The sequence below is a fragment of the Lampris incognitus genome, chromosome 7 (assembly GCF_029633865.1).
Source record: "Lampris incognitus isolate fLamInc1 chromosome 7, fLamInc1.hap2, whole genome shotgun sequence".
NCBI lineage: Eukaryota > Metazoa > Chordata > Actinopteri > Lampriformes > Lampridae > Lampris > Lampris incognitus.
In genome coordinates this window covers 45,455,468-45,473,623 of record NC_079217.1, presented here as the reverse complement: position 1 = coordinate 45,473,623, position 18,156 = coordinate 45,455,468, and the positions used below count along the sequence as shown (strand labels likewise).

At 47.4% G+C, this 18,156-nt stretch overlaps 1 protein-coding gene across 4 annotated transcripts in view; it reads right to left on the bottom strand.

Annotated features, from left to right (window-relative positions):
- Positions 1 to 7,905, bottom strand: part of bcas3 (BCAS3 microtubule associated cell migration factor) — a 488,455-nt gene extending 480,550 nt beyond the window's left edge. For 3 of the 4 annotated variants that reach the window (XM_056283043.1, XM_056283039.1, XM_056283041.1), the window contains exons 1-4: positions 7,585 to 7,905; positions 6,229 to 6,319; positions 5,511 to 5,565; positions 5,136 to 5,211 (exon numbers count right to left, since the gene is read on the bottom strand). In XM_056283043.1, the coding sequence (XP_056139018.1) occupies positions 5,136 to 5,211; positions 5,511 to 5,565; positions 6,229 to 6,299 (202 nt within the window). In that variant the 5' untranslated portion in view covers positions 6,300 to 6,319; positions 7,585 to 7,905. The remainder of the gene's footprint in view (positions 1 to 5,135; positions 5,212 to 5,510; positions 5,566 to 6,228; positions 6,320 to 7,584) is intronic. The other variant, XM_056283040.1, reaches the window with a different exon arrangement.
- Between the last annotated feature and the right edge of the window lie 10,251 nt (positions 7,906 to 18,156).

The window sequence follows — 18,156 nt, the reverse complement described above, 5'->3', positions numbered from 1 at the left end:
CTGCAATGCTGTAATTGCTGCAAATGGAGGATTCTTTGACGAAAGCAAAGTTTGATGTAAAAAAAATCTTATTTCAAATACAAATCATTATTTCTAACCTTGTCAATGTCTTGACTCTATTTTCTATTCATTTCACAACATATGGTGGTGAATAAGTGTGACTTTTCATGGAAAACACAAAATTGTTTGGGTGATCCCAAACTTTTGAACGGTAGTGTATATATATATATATATATATATATATATATATATATATCAACACAGGTACAGGAAAAAAAAGTTTTAATGCACCATTGACGGTTTTGGAAAAAAAACGTTTTTCCGTCAATGGTGTTATAACTGCTCAACTAATGAGGAGCGGATAAAACCATCATAAAATCTGGTGCAAAAAAAGAAAAAAGAAAAAAAATATATATATATATATAATCCAGTGATTCAAGTAAATTCTTTATGAGACAGTACAAGCCTGTTTCACGCCATAAGCAATCATCACTGGATTATTTTGCTCCTTATTTGTTGAGCACTTTCCCTACCATTGAGTGTTTCTTTAAGCAAAGTTCTTTTGCTTTAATATATATTATCCGAACCACTTATCCTGCTCTCAGGGTTGCGGGGATGCTGGAGCCTATCCCTGCAGTCACTGGGCGGCAGGCAGGGAGACACCCTGGACAGGCTGCCAGACCATCACACAGGGCCGATGCACGCACGCACGCACACACACACACACACACACACACACACACACACACACACACACACACACACATTCACACTTAGGGACAATTTAGTACAGCCAATTCACCTGACCTACATGTCTTTGGACTGTGGGAGGAAACCGGAGCACCTGGTGGAAACCCACACAGACACGGGGAGAACATGCAAACTCCACACAGACGACGACCCTCAAGAGGTTCGACTACCCCGAGGCTCAAACCCAGGACCTTCTTGCTGTGAGGCGACCGCACTAACCACTGCACCACCCATATATATATGCAGTATAAATAGAGGAATCAAAAAGACAGACCATTTGTGAAAACGCTTCTATTTTGCATTCTTTTTGAATTTAATACAAAATGTTTCATTACAAATTATATGAGCTAAATAGTGAGTGGAATGCGAAATCTTGAATACATGAATTTCCGAATAACTTAGTATTTGGGAAGCCCCCCATTTTCCTTAAATGACAGCATGCACTCGAGCTGGCATGGACTCCACAAGTTTGATAATTCCCACTGAATTATGTCCAGGGAGCACAACAAAAATGTACAAAACAACACTTTACTGCAAGCCAGGCTTTTCTAACGGACCTGCATATAGTTGCATTCCCAATACGTTATGCATCTCCAATGTTATGCAAAAAGTTCCTGGTGACAAAAAAAAAGAAGAAGAGTAATACATAAAATCTGGCGCAAAATAGGGGCTATCCACAGTGGAGTTCACCACATGTCAAGTCAATTTTAAATCAAGTCAATTTTATTTGTATAGCCCATTATCAGAAATTACGAATTCTCCTCAATGGGTTAATGTGAGGTTTAAGAATGTTGAGACTGATTATTGATCATGCTGATGAAGGATAATACAGAGGTGCTCTTGGGTTTGGCAAAATGTCTGCTCTAGTTCTAAGTAGGCTTTGATTAGTCAGGCTTAACTCAGGTAAACCTGCCAAGGAGCAAGTAGGCTTCAGAGCATAAGTTACCACACTGAGATCTGGAATTAATTGTACATCTGTTTAGAACTGAAAATTCCAAATATTTATTAATTTTAAGTCAACAGATCTGGCTAGCTTGCCAATACTGGTTTCTGGACAAACTCACTGGTGCAACATAAGCAGTGATTCATTTTGCAGACTTTTGTTTTATCATTTGCTTTGGCAGCACCTGCAGTTATTGGTGGTATTTCTTGTGCTCTTCCCAGCATGGGTCTAGAAAGCTGTTTAACCTGATGATCATACACCGATCAGCCAAAACTTTAAAACCACTGACAGGTGAATAACATGGATTATCTCGTTACAATGGCACCTGTCAGTGGATGCGATATATTAGGAAACAAGTGAATAGTCAGTTCTTGAAGTTGATGAGTTGGAAGCAGGAAAAATAGGCAAGTGTAAGGATCTGACCAACTTTGACAAGGACCAAATTGTGATGGCTAGACAACTGGGTCAGAGCATCTCCAAATGGCAGATGTTGTGGGGTGTTCTGGGTATCCAGTGGTCAGTACCTACCACAAGTGGTACAAGGAAGGACAACCATCGAAAGGGTGTTGAGCGTCCAAGGCTCACTGATGCGCGTGGGGAGTGAAGGCTGGCCCGTTTGGTCTGATCCCACTGAAGAGCTACTGTAGCTCAAATTGCTAAAAAAAACTAATGCTGGCTATGATAGACAGGTGTCAAGTACAAACAGTGCATCACAGCTTACTGCATATGGAGCTGCATAGCCAAAGAACCAGTCAGAGTGCCTACAATGACCCCTTTCTCTCAAACTGATCAAGAGTGTGCAGGAAAGCCAAGTCCGATCTATTGGAGGTACCACCTTGCAACTTACAGGGGATGAAGGATCTGCTACTAATGTTTTGGTGCTAGATACCAGAGGACACATTCAGAGGTCTTGTGGAGTCCATGCCTCGCTGGGTCGGAGCTGTATTGGCGGCATGAGTGGTTTTAATGTTTTGGCTGATTGGTGCAAAATGCTGGCCAATCAACTCTATTTGTTTTCAAGTACTGTAAGGAAAAGTGGTCATGATAAGCATGCTTATTTAGTAAACCAATTTGCAGTCCTTTCTCTCTGTCATGTCACATGTTACTAGGTACATTATGTTAAGGCTGGATTAATCAAATTATCATTTCTAAATAGTATGGTGTTATCGTGTCAATTCATATTTTCAAAGGCAGAGAAAAAAGTAGTGTACTGTACAGTGTAGAGATGTAGAGATTGTGAGAGAGAAAGAGTGTAGAGAGACTGCCAGGGAAAAGAGGAGGAAACGAGGAGGTTTATGGATGTGGTGAGGGAGGACATGCAGGTGGCTAGTGTGACAGAGGAAGATGCAGAGGACAGGAAGAAATGGAAACGGATGATCCACTGTGGTGACCCCTAACGGGAGCAGCCGGAAGTAGTAGAAGTAGTAGTAGTAGTAGTAGTAGTATCATTTCTTAAATAGTCATATTCGTGCAACAGACTTATTGGCAAGGTTTATTAAAAATCAAAACAAAAAAAATAAAAAAAAAACAAAAAACAAAAAAAAGGGGACATGTACTATGTGCATCGATTTCCAGGACCACAATTAACATCAAATACATTTTACATGAAACTGAACTTGTTTGCTCAAAACATTTGCACTGAGCACAATAGGATAAATCTGAGCACAATATGATAACAATGAGCATTTGCACTGAGCACAATATGATAACAATGAGCAAAGCATGAAGATACATATCAACCTATCCTGAAGATCAACACACTGCCCATAAAAGCTTATCAAATGACCAAATTTGTTTATTTGGCTTTTGTTTATTTGTTTTTTTCCCCCCAAGTGTACTGTTGAACACAGATGGAAAAATGTTAAAACCTAAGTCTCTAATGAGACTTACGCTGCTTTCTGACAAGCTTTCATAATCTTTTCAAAGATGCAAGGGTGGCTTTCCTCTTAAACCTGGTTGGAGAGCACCGTCTGTTCAAGAGCTATGTTCAGCACATTAAAAGCATTGTCAATCCATCTCCTCGGATCATTTTCAAATCCTGCTGAATATGGATTTTCTTGTCTCATTTCTTGAGAAGGTAATTAACAACAAAGCCAGGATTGTTCTACTTGATGGGGTCATTTGTTTGACCCCCCTCCTGCCTGGCTATGCGAGAAATAGGATTTTTTTTCTGTAGTGATCAGTCAAATATAGTTTACTGTCCTCTCATTTGGGTTATAAAATGATGATCAATTAAGTTTTTTTATAATAATAAAAATTGATTACACTTATACATATATCTAGCCACCCAAAACACTTCAGAGTGAAGGGGGAAACTCACCTCAACCACCACCAATGTGTAGCGCCCACCTGGGTGATGCACGGCAGCCATTTTGCACCAGAACGCTCACCACACATCAGCTTGAGGTGGAGAGGGAGAAATCATTGAGCCAATTACATAGGTGTGGTGATTAGGTGGCCAGATGGAACGAGCCAGGGTGGGAATTTTGCCAGGACACTGGGGAACCCCCTACTCTTTATGATAAGTGCCATGGGATCTTTAATGACCACAGTGAGTCAGGACCTTGGTTTAACGTCTCATCCGAAGGACGGCATCTGCTACAGCACAGCGTCCCCGCGACTGCACTGGGGCATTGTTTTTTTTTTTTTTTGTTAGGACCAAAGGAAAGACTGACCCCTACTGGCCCACCAACACCACTTCCAGCAGTAATTCTTTTCCAAGGAGGTCTCCCTTCCAAGTACTAGCCAAGCCCACACTTGCTTAGCTTTCATCACTGGGCAGAGCCAGGGTACATGCTGGTATGGCTTTTCTAAAAACAGCAGATACATAAAGCTCTGCTTTATTTAACTTTTCTTTTTTTTGTTTGGACTGTAAATGTTGTTAAACTTGTAGATTCCATGCTGGCCTGTAAATACTGTTAATTTTATTGAGTTAATTTTTAATTCCAGCCTTTTTAGATTTTAGCTTTAACTTTAAAATTTGATGTCATATTTAATGTCATATAGTTTGTGTGAGGTTGGCCTGATGCCTGAGCATTTCATTGCCAGCAATATCTCCCATGCTGTATTGTGGTGCATTTGAATAATTAAAATAAATAAATAAATAAACGTAAACTGCTGAAATTCTAAAAACACAAGTTCAAAAAGTCAGTATTCACTAGTAATGCGTCGCTGATTTGAGAGTTGGTGTGTCATAAAAAGATGATGGGATAGATATGTCTTGCTGACCAAGGCACCCAGTCTGTGACGAATTGAGCAAGCACACCGGCACAAGTATAGCTCCCCCCTGTGGCATTTACTGTGCACAATAGTCCCAAACCTCATTTCAAACAATCATTTTGTCGTCTATATCTGAGCCTAGCAATTTTAACACTCGCATACTGTAGGTCAAAAGGAGTCTGATGGTACAAACGTGACATGTTACTGCTGCTGAGAGACTTACCGTTGATGTCAGCTTTCTCAAATCGGACCCAAAGGATTTTCTCTTTTTCATCAGTTGGGGGTGCCCCAGTGTATGCCTTGAATTAGAATGACAGAAAAGTGTGTGATAAGAACATGTATCCTATCTACTGGTCAGGATCAGGGAAATAAAAAACTTAACTCTTTGCATCCAGTGAGCATAGCAGCCAGCAAATCAATATATTTAATCAGCCATATCAACTTCATTAGCAGACAAGATTTAATCCCCCTTTTTTAAAGTAAATCCGACATCCAAACAAAGCCGCTTTCTTTCCAGATGGGCAGATGAAACGGATATACGTAACATATCACAAACACATGAAACAGAGTTAGTTAAGAGATGACATGGAACATTTACCTGAGGAACCACATCTTGCAAGAAAGTCACAACACTTTCCATGTATGACTGCTCCCTTTGAGCAAAGAAACAGGTTGTTAATTCATAAAAACACATTTAATAATAATAAAAAAAATGAAACATGGAAGGATGAGCATTAGGGCAGCATAAGAACATTGCCAATGGCAAATTGGTAACAGCCAAACACAATAAAAAATATTTTACTGTAGGGTTCTACTGGCTAATTCAAGTTAATGAAAGGCTCAGCTCTACACATGTATCCCTGAGGATTCTTCAAGTTCTCATTAAAGAATTAAGACTTCTTGACTCGATATCTAGATAGCAGTGAAGCCATGACAGCACTGCAGCTCAAATATTGATCTAGTGAGCAGTGAAGAGTATTTTCAAAACAAACTGATAACACTGGTGACCTCAACTAACCGTTCAATTTCATGTGGAAACATCTGAGAACCATTGTGTGATAATTAATTTTTAGGTTTATCATAAAGATACACACGGGAATGTAATTTACATTCATGTGTAGCAAATGACCAACAAAATCAGAATTATCAATGGCTCATTCATCTTATCAACAACGAATAATACATCATATGATAGCTATTCAATTTCTTCGACTGGCTCAAGGACATTTACAGGGTGATTATTTAAAGTTGTTTTAATAACTATTAATACATTATCAGGCTGTTGTAATCTAAAACAATGAAAATGTGTTACTTACGTGGCAGCTTGTGCTCGCACTATGACCCCTCCAGCACAGCGACTTGGTCTGCGTGGAGAGTCAGATGCCATTTTGTCTCCTGATTTTTATCCTGGGAAAGGTTGAGATGGTTACCATTCATGAGCATTTCCCCATGAGGAGGCCTTTGTTAACAAAATACAGGAACGCAGTACTACATACGCACCAGTGCTCTGACAGACTAAGCTCACAATTCAACTCGAAAAATTTAGCAAACAAGGATAGCAATCAAATAAGTTTTTCAACTAACTTCTTGGCACTTGTATAGTACGCTAAAGACACTCACGGTAATCTCGAAGAGGCAAGCGATCCCTAGTGTAGTCCACCCTGAATTGCTTAAACACTATTTTTTTTAAGTAAGGATTTATAAATACAGGATTAGTGAATCTTTAAGTTTGGCTTGGAATGAACAGAGGCTAAAATGATCATGGAAAACAAGCATAAAGGACAGCATTAGTATCACAGAATATCCTCTGAACATACAATCAATATTAAGAAATAGAAAAACAACTTATCTTGAAAACAACTGTCCAAACTGACTTAACGTCAATGCTTTTAAATGCACGACAAAGATTTTATTGAAAGTTATGTCTCGTGTCAAAGGGTGTTGTGGGAACTGGCTGACATGTAAAGTTCAACAGACAGAATCGACCTAAAGAAACGCTTTGTCTGAATCCCTGGCCCTGGTCCAAATGTGTTAGAGAAATAAACCTTGTAAGCAACACCCAGGGAGAATTTTCATTTTAAGATACTCTAAATTGTTAATTGTCAACTCTATGATATTGCTGTCAGGACCAAAATACTGCCTGCAACCCTTAGTCTTTTTTTCTTTCTTTCATATTTTGCACAAAGCAATTACACCTTAACTCATACCTAGCTGCCCAAAGTAACTCCAGTCGGTGCAATGTTGTACTGAGAAAACAGAGTTGGTTTGAGAAACACAAAGGCTTGTGTCCAACATGGTGACGTTTAGCATGGACTTAATACAGGATAAAGAGTACATTAAGTTATACAGGCAGTCTGGGAAGTCATGAGCTTTCCAACAACGCTAGCCTCAAAGATCCCTACTGGGTACTCGTTGAAAACCTTTCAAAACCACAAAAGAGTCAGTACCACGGCTCACTAACCCTGCTACTGGTTAAGTGATCAGTAAAGACAAGGTTGTAACAACAAAGGAAAAAACACGTTTATAATTTAAGTGTTTAGTCACAGACTATAAATAAACCCACAGCATGAAGTTTGCATAATATTTGGACCATGCAAATAAGCGACAACACATACATTTCAACCAGTTAGGTTGCCTCTGTAGTGTAACTTAGGTTAGTGTCATGTACATACCCTAAGAGATTGAACCACGTCTCCCAAACGCCACTGCACAGGCAGCTCTGCTGTCTAGCAAAACAACTGATGACTACTATAACAGTTTGGACGTAGGTTGCACAGCTTACTTGTCATGTGAAAATGAGGAGCCAGTCAGTACGTGAGCTAACTAGCTAGCGAGCGTGAGCTGACTAAAAGTCCCTCGTCATGAGAAGACTGCGCTGTTAAAACGTCGATGCAAGTAGTTCAATTCAAGCAGCCCATCTAACTGTAATCTTGGAATACGAACCAAGGAGTTCTGCACTGATCGTTACCTAGCTAAGGGACCTCTCTAGCGGATCGGGGAGGTCTACAAAAACAACAACATTCTATCAGGTTTGCGGAACTCTTTGCTTTCTTGGAGACCCAATCAGAGCGCACATCCGGTTTTACACGACCAATCGGTGTACATCAGAGGCAGGCCTTATGATGACGTCTAACCTATCAGAGACTAGACCAAGCTAAATACTTTTACGACATAAATATTTCGTCACCAACTGGCCATGCATATTTATCTATTGTAGACATCTGGAAATAAAAATGGATTTATAAAATATAAATATAATGGCTTTATAAAATAAAAAAATGTCTGTGGAGAATAAGTGTAGGAATCACACATGTGATCGGAATCGTACACGTGATCTCGCGAGATTGTACCTCCTGCGTACTTCCTAAGGGTACAAGAAAAGATGGTTTTGTGGTGACCCACATCTATATGGCTAGAGACATTCACCTAAGAGAGAATGCACTTCCGCTTCCGGTCCAGAGAGTTCAGTGTCGTTGTCGAATATATGACAATGAAAGTTGGAGCTAGTAAACTACCTCGACTACGTCTACTCTCACGTCTCCTGTCTCGTTGTTTTCTAACTCCACATTGGTGACCCCGACGTGATCGAACAACTAATACGAGTATGTCTGACAACGACGACGCCGGTGCTAACAACATGGCTATTGCTAACGCTAGCATTTACGCCGCTACTGTGAAGCTACCCGACTTTTGGCAGCATAATCCACGGCCGTGGTTTCAACATGTGGAAGCCCAGTTCCAGCTGAGAGGGATAACGCAGGATGCAACGCAGTACTTCCACGTAGTGGCGGCGTTAGACGCATCGACAACGGCGCGAGCAATGACACTGTTGGAAGCTCCGCCAGCTGCTGGCAAGTACGATGCTATAAAGACATTCCTCCTGAAACTATTTGAACTGTCGGAGCTGGAGAAGGCAGACCGTTTACTGTCCCCGAATGGCCTCGGCGACGGCAAACCGTCTGAGTTAATGGAAAAAATGCTGTCTGTGCTGGGATCGGCTGATCCGGCCTTTCTTTTCACACACATTTTTCTGAGGCAGCTCCCCGCACCTGTACGCACAGCACTGGCCAGTTCTCCTCTCGCCGCCTCCAAGGACTACCGTTCTCTGGCTGCTGAAGCAGACAGGGTTTTCCTGGCCAACCGGCAACAGTTTGTGCACGCCCTGCTACCCCACCAGACCGCCCCACCACCACCTGTGTACGACTATATGGACACCGCGGCTGCGGTGACAGCCCGCCGCCAACCTGACGACGGGCTCTGTTATTACCATGCCAGGTTTGGGGCAAAAGCAAAACGGTGTCGCAAACCCTGCAGTTACAGGGTTCAGGGAAACGCCAAGGCCGGCGCTCGTTAACGGCTATGGGCGCCGGCCGTGACTGCAAGCTGTTGTTCATCAGAGACTCCTTGTCGGGCCGGCGGCTGCTGGTTGACTCTGGCGCTCAACGCAGCATACTACCAGCACAAGCTGTGGACACGATGACCGACAGTCACGGCCCCCAGATGGACGCCGCCAACGGCACGTCAATTCGGACGTACGGTATCAGACATGTGGACGTGTGTTTTGGCGGCCGACGTTTCGGCTGGGACTTTGTGATGGCTGCTGTATCCACCCCGATCCTAGGTGCGGATTTCCTCTGTGCTTTCAACCTGCTGGTGGATGTTAAAAACTGTCGCGTGATTGATGCCGTCTCTTTTGCGTCATACCCCTGCACGCTTGGGGGCGCTGGAGCGCTGTGCCTCGCTAACACACTCTCCACCGGGGATCCATACCAACGCCTGCTCGCAAATTTCCCCGAGCTGACCACACCCACCTTCTCCTCGGCGGTGGCCAAGCACGGCGTGGAACATCATATCACCACAGTGGGGCCCCCAGTTTACACCCGGGCCCGACGCCTCGACTCGGCCAAGCTCGCAATAGCCAGGGAGGAGTTTTCGACTATGGAGCGCCTCGGCATTGTCCGCCGTTCTGACAGCCCGTGGGCTTCCCCTCTTCACATGGTTACTAAGGCCAACGGGGGTTGGCGCCCGTGCGGGGACTACCGTCGCCTAAACAATGCCACGACCCCCGACCGGTACCCCATACCGCACATACAAGATTTCTCTACCCACCTGGCGGGCGCTGCCATCTATTCCAAAATCGACTTAGTGCGGGGGTATCACCAAGTGCCGGTCCACCCACTGGATGTCCCAAAAACGGCTGTCATCACACCCTTTGGGCTCTTTGAGTTTTTACGTATGCCTTTCGGCCTTAAAGGGGCGGCGCAGACGTTTCAGCGCCTTATGGATTCTGTGCTCCGTGACATGCCATTTTTGTTTGTGTACTTAGACGACATCCTCGTGGCCAGCGCGTCGGCGGAGGAACACATGACGCACCTCAGACAGCTGTTTGACAGGCTCAGCGAACACGGCCTCATCATCAACCCAGCTAAGTGTCAGTTCGGGGAGTCGTCCATCACCTTCCTCGGGCACCACATCACTCCACAGGGGGCGGTTCCCCTCCCTGCCAGGGTTGAGGCTGTCACCATGTTCCCCCGCCCCCGCACTGTACAGTCGCTGCAGGAATTCCTGGGCATGGTGAACTTTTATAACCGTTTCCTGCCCCGTGCCGCCCACATCATGCGTCCCCTGTATGAGGCCCTGCGGGGTAAGAAGTCTAAGGACGAGCTGCACTGGTCTTCGGGGATGGACGAGGCTTTTGTGGCCGCCAAGACCGCGCTGGCCAACGCTGCGCTGCTAGCTCACCCGTCGCCTGCCGCCCCCATAGCCCTTACAACGGATGCCTCCGACTACGCCGTGGGGGCCGTGTGTGAGCAGTGGGTGGGGGGGGGCTGGCAGCCGTTGGCGTTCTTCAGTAAACAACTCCGTGAGAGCGGGCGCAAATACAGCACCTTTGATAGGGAACTACTGGGTCTCTTCCTCGCAACCAGACACTTTAGGTTCCTATTGGAGGGCCGACAGTTCACCGCTTTCGTGGACCACAAACCGCTGACGTTCTGTATGGCCAAAACCTCAGAACCGTGGTCTGGGCGTCAGCAGCGTCATCTCGCGGCGGTTTCCGAGTTTACCACGGACATACAACACGTGTCGGGCAAGGATAACTCCGTCGCCGACTGCCTTTCACGGGCGGTTGTTAACGCCGTTCACTTGGGACTCGACTACGCCGCTATGGCAGCGGACCAAGCCAAGGACGCGACCGTTCAAGACTACCGGTCGACCCCTACGGCGCTACGGCTGGAGGACGTGACGTTCGACGCGGCCAACACCACCCTCCTCTGTGACATCTCCACCGGTCAACCGCGCCCCCTGGTGCCTACTTCCTGGCGGCGCCGAGTTTTCGACACCGTCCACGGCCTTTCCCACCCGGGAGTGAAGGCCTCGACCAAATTGGTGAGCGTCAAGTTTGTTTGGCCTGGGCTCCGTAAGGATGTTAGAGCCTGGGCCGGCTCTTGTGTGGCGTGCCAACGCGCCAAGGTGCACCGCCATACCAAGGCCCCTTTGGCGCCGTTTGTGGTTCCAGAGAGGCGGTTTGACCACGTCAATGTTGACCTGGTGGGTCCCCTGCCCCCCTCCCGTGGTTATACGTTCCTCCTCACTATTGTGGACAGGGCCACCAGGTGGCCAGAGGCTATTCCCTTGTCCTCCACGACGGCAGCAGAGGTAGCACGGGCGTTCATCGGCTGCTGGGTGGCCCGTTTCGGCACACCGGGTGACATCACGAGCGACCGGGGCTCCCAGTTTACCTCGGAGCTCTGGACGGCGGTCGCTGAGCACCTGGGGATGAAGATCCACCGCACTACGGCGTACAACCCGCAGAGCAACGGACTTTGTGAGCGGTTCCATCGGGACATGAAAGCCGCTCTGCGGGCAAGCCTCACTGGCTGCGACTGGAGGGACCGGCTCCCATGGGTCATGCTCGGCCTGCGTTCGGCCCCGAAGGAAGACCTCCAGACCTCCTCCGCTGAGCTGGTGTATGGCCAGCCCCTGCGAGTTCCGGGGGAGTTTCTTCCGGATGCTACGACTCCCTGGTCGGCCGCCTCTCACCTCAGTGCGTCCCGGAGCGCTGCCGGTGCCTTCGCTCCCGTTCCGATGTCTCAACACTGCCTCCCCCGGTCCTACGTCCCCAAGGATCTGCCATCGGCGAGGTACGTCTTCATTAGGCACGACAGCCATCGGTCCCCGCTGCAGCCCCCATACGACGGGCCCTTCCGCGTCCTGGAGGCGGGGGATAAGAACTTTGTGGTGGACATGGGGGGCAGGCCGGAGCGGGTCGCTATAGACCGTCTCAAGCCTGCTCACTTGGACATTGGGGAGCCAATGCAATTGGCCCTACCCCCGCGGCGGGGACGCCCTCCTAGGTCGGCCCCGGCACCTGCCTCTGTTCCTGCTTCGGCCCCGCCTATGGCCCGGGTTTCGGCCCCATCTGTTTCCCCTCCTGTGAAGCGCAGCCGTTATGGCCGCAGGGTCCACCCCCCGACTCGTCACTTGTTTTCCCCGTGACTTTGCACTATGTCATTGACTGTTCTGTTGTAGAGTCTATTTTTATGTTCATGAGTTGCGCTTTTGCTGTTTTGCATTGTTTTGTGTAGGTGAATTCTGGGGGGGCCTGTGTGGTGACCCACATCTATATGGCTAGAGACATTCACCTAAGAGAGAATGCACTTCCGCTTCCGGTCCAGAGAGTTCAGTGTCGTTGTCGAATATATGACAATGAAAGTTGGAGCTAGTAAACTACCTCGACTACGTCTACTCTCACGTCTCCTGTCTCGTTGTTTTCTAACTCCACAGTTTACTTGAATAAAGAGACACCCCACTCGCTACTTCTTCCATTGTTTCCTTATTTGCGAGAGCCGTCCACCACTACTATGGTATACACAGGTGAAGTGGGACACTTAAATTTTCTCATCTTTATCTTGATGTGTATATACTTCCGTTACTAACAAAAACAACAACAAAAAACAAAACAAAACTAAAAAAAATAACAACTGTAAGTGTATTAAGTGTCCATAGCTCTTACATTTAAGCCATTTGGATCATAGATTAAAACGATGCAAAATGTAAATCCAGAATGTATCCCACTTAACCTGTAGTCCACCCTCTGAAATGTAAGCCTTTTGGATCGTAATTTAACAACAATGATGCAAAATGTAAATTATCAGAAATTATCCCACTTAACCAGTATTCACCCAAAGCGTAAACAATACATAAACTGACAGGAAGTTGAATCAGTTCATCTGCACACAACGTTTATAAGCGATGTGCCCAGATGCACAAATTCAACTTTCTGTGTTTTCCTCATGTAACGGGGGCAGTCCTATGCTGTTCTTTGCTGGTCAGCCTGCTGCACGCCCGTCACTTCCATCATCAGCTCTGCGTTGTGTTCTATTTTCGGTGGGGTCCCAGATGTTGTGGGGGGCCCTCAGTCTCTCATCATCATCATCATCATCATCATCATGATCATGATCAAGGAAGGTGGGGGGACACACAGGACTCTATTTGGCTCACCTTGCCATTTATTTTGGTTTCAAACCCTTCGACAAACGTCCAGTCCTCCAGCGGGAGCGGTGTTTCTTACGGACGTGGGGGTCAAAGTTCAACCACTGCCCGGACTTCACTCGTGTGCGTTAGAAGGAGAAACCGTCCACGGGACTCCGATGTAAGAAAGGATAAACAAGTATTTTATCCCACAGCTTGCAGTATCTTCTTACAGGGATACTCAAGGTTACGTTCTCCTCAACCAGCAAAACTGTCCTACGGTAAGAAACACGCGTGGCTCGGCTCGATCGCAGCTTGAGACTCCTCCCACAAAACAAAAATGGCCTCTCCCGCGTTCCCTCTTCCGTGTACCCATAAGACCTCTCTCTTAAAGCGACAGTACACGTATATGACGGTCGTTGTAAAACACAAAAGTAAATAATGACATAAAATAAAATGTAGTAAACACAAATAACAGCACACAGACAGGATTTGGTGATAGTTCATACTCAAACAAAATAAAATAAAAACATTAATTTTAACCTGGTTACATTCACCCCTCCTGAAATTCACCAACATCCTGACAGCAGGATAAAAAGAGAAAGAGGAAAGGAAAAGCCCATCACTGACTACTGGCACAAGTGAAAAGAAGGACCTAGTCCTCCAGTCAACTTAGGAGCTACCTCGGTTACGAGGTCCAGAAAATAATGAGGTTGATCAAGTCTCAGAATTCCCTTAGATCAATGTGACGCCTGATACACCACACCATGCACTTGGCCCAAAACAACCCTGTCTGATAGACACCTAATAACTCACATTAAACTAGTTTGAATGACTCCAACCTCCATCAAAGTTCAAACCCTCACACTCCGTAGAAATGGCATCTGAGCCATAGATTCTATTAGCCTGTTCACTGACCTCACCACCCTCCCTGTGCGTGTCCTAACCCGACCATCGCTCTCTACTTGTGTGCGTGAGACAGTGCGAGCTGCAACATCTGTATCGAGTGAGGGTGGTGCCCCTGTGTGCGAATCAGTGTGAGATATAACACCTACATCGAGTGAGTGTGATGCCTCTATGTGTGGTGCATGTGTGTTGTGTGGTGCGTGTGTGTTGGGTGGAGACTGAGCAGTGGCCCCCACAGGACTGACTACCAGACTAGACGGAATGAACTCTTCCGCTTCTGCCCACTCAGATCTAGGTGAGTCTCCAAGTGATGAGACTGCTAGCCCCACTGCATCCCCTGAGACCGTCAGGCCATCTGCACTGTCCTCCTCATCGGACCCTGCGCAGTCAAGCAACTGACTGGTTGTACTGGACTCCTCACCCTGATCTAACTCAGGAAGGGGCAAGAAGTTGACCTCCAACAAACGGTTCCTGTGCACCACCCTGGTGTGCCCCTCTGCATCCTGAATCTTGTAGACGTGGATATTGGGGTTGACACCGACAACCGTGTACACTCCGTTCTCCCATTTGTCAGCCAACTTTCTCTTCCCTCGCTCACTCTGGTTCGCAACCAAAACACGATCCCCGACAGACAGGACAGTGCCCTTGGCATGTCTGTTGTACTGTCGCGCCTGATGCTGCTGCTCAGCCGTGGAGTGCTTCTGAGCGATCTCCATTGCACTCCTTAGACAGGAAAGCAGAGACTGAGCATAAGAGTCATAATCAACAACGTGAGGGTCATGCAAAACCTGCCTGAACATAACATCCAACGGCAGTCTTGGGACACGCCCATACATCAGGAAGAAAGGCGCGTAACCCGTGGTCTCGTGAACAGTGGCATTGTACGCGAGCGTGAGAGAATGGATCTGCTGAGGCCACTGTTGCTTCTGCTGAAGCGGAAGGGAACGGAGCATATTCCCCATCGTGCGATTAAACCGCTCTGTCCCGCCATTACCCATAGGATGGTAGGCCGGCGTGTGGGACTTCGCTACACCCGCCAACCTGAGAAGCTCTGCAATCAGGTTGCTCTCAAAGTTTGTGCCCTGGTCAGAATGTATTCTCTCCGGAAACCCGTAAACACAGAATACATGATCCCAGAGTTTCTTGGCGACCTGCTTCGCTGTCTGATTGGCGCAGGGGAACGCGTGAGCAAGCTTAGTGAAGTGGTCAGTAACCACTAGGACATCGACCGACCGCTGCTTACTGTCCTCAGCGGACCAGAAATCCATACACACAAGCTGCATCGGTGAGGAGGTTTTAATGCTCTCCAGGGGCGCGCAAGCAGCTGGCTCTGGGCTCTTCCCAAACACACATCTCCGACAGCATCTGACATATGCTCTGATATCCCTCTCCATGTCAGGCCAATAAAAACGCTGCCTTGCAAGAGAGAGAGTACGGTCCTGGCCCTGATGACAAGCGTGATCGTGGATGCCAGACAGTGCCTTGTCTTTCAGACTCAGAGGTAAAACATACTGAGACCTCCTCTGCTTGGACACTGGGTCCTTTGTCACCCTGTACAAGACACCATCATTGACTTCCAACTTCTCCCACTGTTTCAGCAGCCTGAGGACCTTCTGGTCAGCACCATGCCTCTCACGTCTCGATGGCCGCTTCCGAACAGCGACAAAGGGCAACACCTTGGAGATGCAGGGGTCCTGCTCCTGACTCAACCTGAGCTCCTCGGTGGATAACATTGGCAGTGTATCCTGACCACCCGACAGATGCTGAACGTGCTGGACCAAACTGAGTGCTGTGAATACTGATGCATCAGGCCAGTCACATTTGGCTTGACAAAAAGCCCTGACCTCAGCTGCATCACCAGCAAACCCAGATCGCGCACTACTCACTGTTTGGGACTGGCAACTGAGTCTGAAAACATCCTGCACAGAGTCCCCCTCAACCCCGTCGGCTTCCTGAACAAGGGCCGGGTAGGGCTCCCTAAGTAGCCTCTGACTGACGGGCTTGGAAAAAGGGTCGCGACTCAAGGCATCCGCCACCACGTTTTTCTTCCCTGGCAGGTGTTTGAGATCGAAAGTATAAGACGCCAACTTAGACACCCAGCGGATCTCACACGCGTCAAGCTTCGGCTTCGTTAGGAGATAAGTCAGCGGATTATTATCTGTCCAAACGGTGAAGCTTTGACCCTTCAGCCAGTGGCTGAACTTTTCACAAACACTCCACTTCAGCGCCATGAACTCCAGTCTATGAGCTGGATACTTCCGCTGTGAGGCACTGAGGGACTTGCTTGCAAAACCAACAGGTCTGACCTTGGACTCTCCTCGGGGCACTTGAGACAGCACCGCGCCGAGTCCGTCCAAAGACGCATCGACCGACAAAATGAAAGGCACCTCAAAGTCTGGATGGGCAAGCACCACACACTCCAGTAACATCGTCTTCAACAGATCAAATGCTTCCCCACATTCCACCGTCCAGTCTGCGGAGGTAAGCTTACGGAAGCTGCCATGGGGCTTCTTATCCTTAGCTGACCTCCCCCTCCTCTTTTGTCCAGCTGTAAGGGCGAACAGGGGCTTAGCCACGGAGGAGCAGTTCGGGAGGAAATGCTGGTAGTAAAATACCATACCAAGGAAAGATTTGATCCTACGAACAGAAGGCGTGCACCCATCACCTTCCATGAGATCCTGCACTGTCATGTTGGAGATGACCTCTACTTTGGAGGGATCGACAGACACACCTCCGCCATCAACCACGTGGCCCAAAAACCGCACCCGCTTCTGCAGCAGATGACACTTTTTCGGAGCCAGTTTCAAGTTGTTCTCCCTCAACCTCTGAAACACAGTGCGGAGCCTCGACAGAGCCTCAACCTCTGACGGCGCGAAGACAAGAAGATCATCAAGATAGCACAAAAGCTTCGTGAAGTTCAGATCCCCAAAGATCCCAATCTTTATTCTCATGAAGGCTGCAGGACTATTACAAAGGCCCTGTGGCATGCAATTGTATTCATGCAACCCAAGGGGAGTCGTGAAAGCAGTGTATTTCTTGTCATCTTCATGCATTGGGATGTTGAAGAAGCCAGAGGTGAGGTCCATCGTACTAAAGAGGCAGTTACCACCCAGCGCGGCAAGACAGTCCGACTGGTGTGGCAAGGGATGAGCGTCTTTCAAGGTCCGAGCATTCAGCCATCTGAAATCAGTGCAGATCCGAAGCCCGCCATCCTTCTTCCACACCATAACCAGCGGTGAAGCGTATGCGCTCGAGGACTTCCGGATAATCCCTTTCTCCTCCATATCAGTGAGAACCTGTCTCAACTTCTGATAGTGGGCTGGGGGAACCCTCCTGTAGGGCAAGCGAAAGGGGCGCTCATCCACCAGATGGATGCGATGTGTGTATCCTGTGACCTCGCCACAGTCCAGAGAGTCCCTGGAGAAGATGTCATGGTACTCGGTGAGCAGCTGAGTGAGCTGGGACTTGCATGCCTCACTAACCTGACAGGAGCTGAGGTCAATGTCACTGAGTCCGAGCTCTGACAAACTCCTAGCCGGCTGGACAGGCGGACAGGCACTATCTGTGGCGTTGGACTCATGCCTCCCTGCAACTGATTGCGGTCCCTGGAAAACATTAAAGTCCTCAATCGCCAAGCATGGAAACACATCAGCCAACTTGCAGTTCCTTTTCAGCGTGATGGCTTTGTCAGATGGATTGACAACAGTCATGGGTACCCACCTATCACCCCAGAGCGGTGTGACAAGTCGACCTACGAGTAAACTGCGTGGCATGGCCTTGGAGTCTGTCGGCTCCACAACAACAGTGCTTCCAGCTGACATAGGCACCTTAGCAGGAAGTCTGCCCCAGACTAAGTGCTCGTGCCT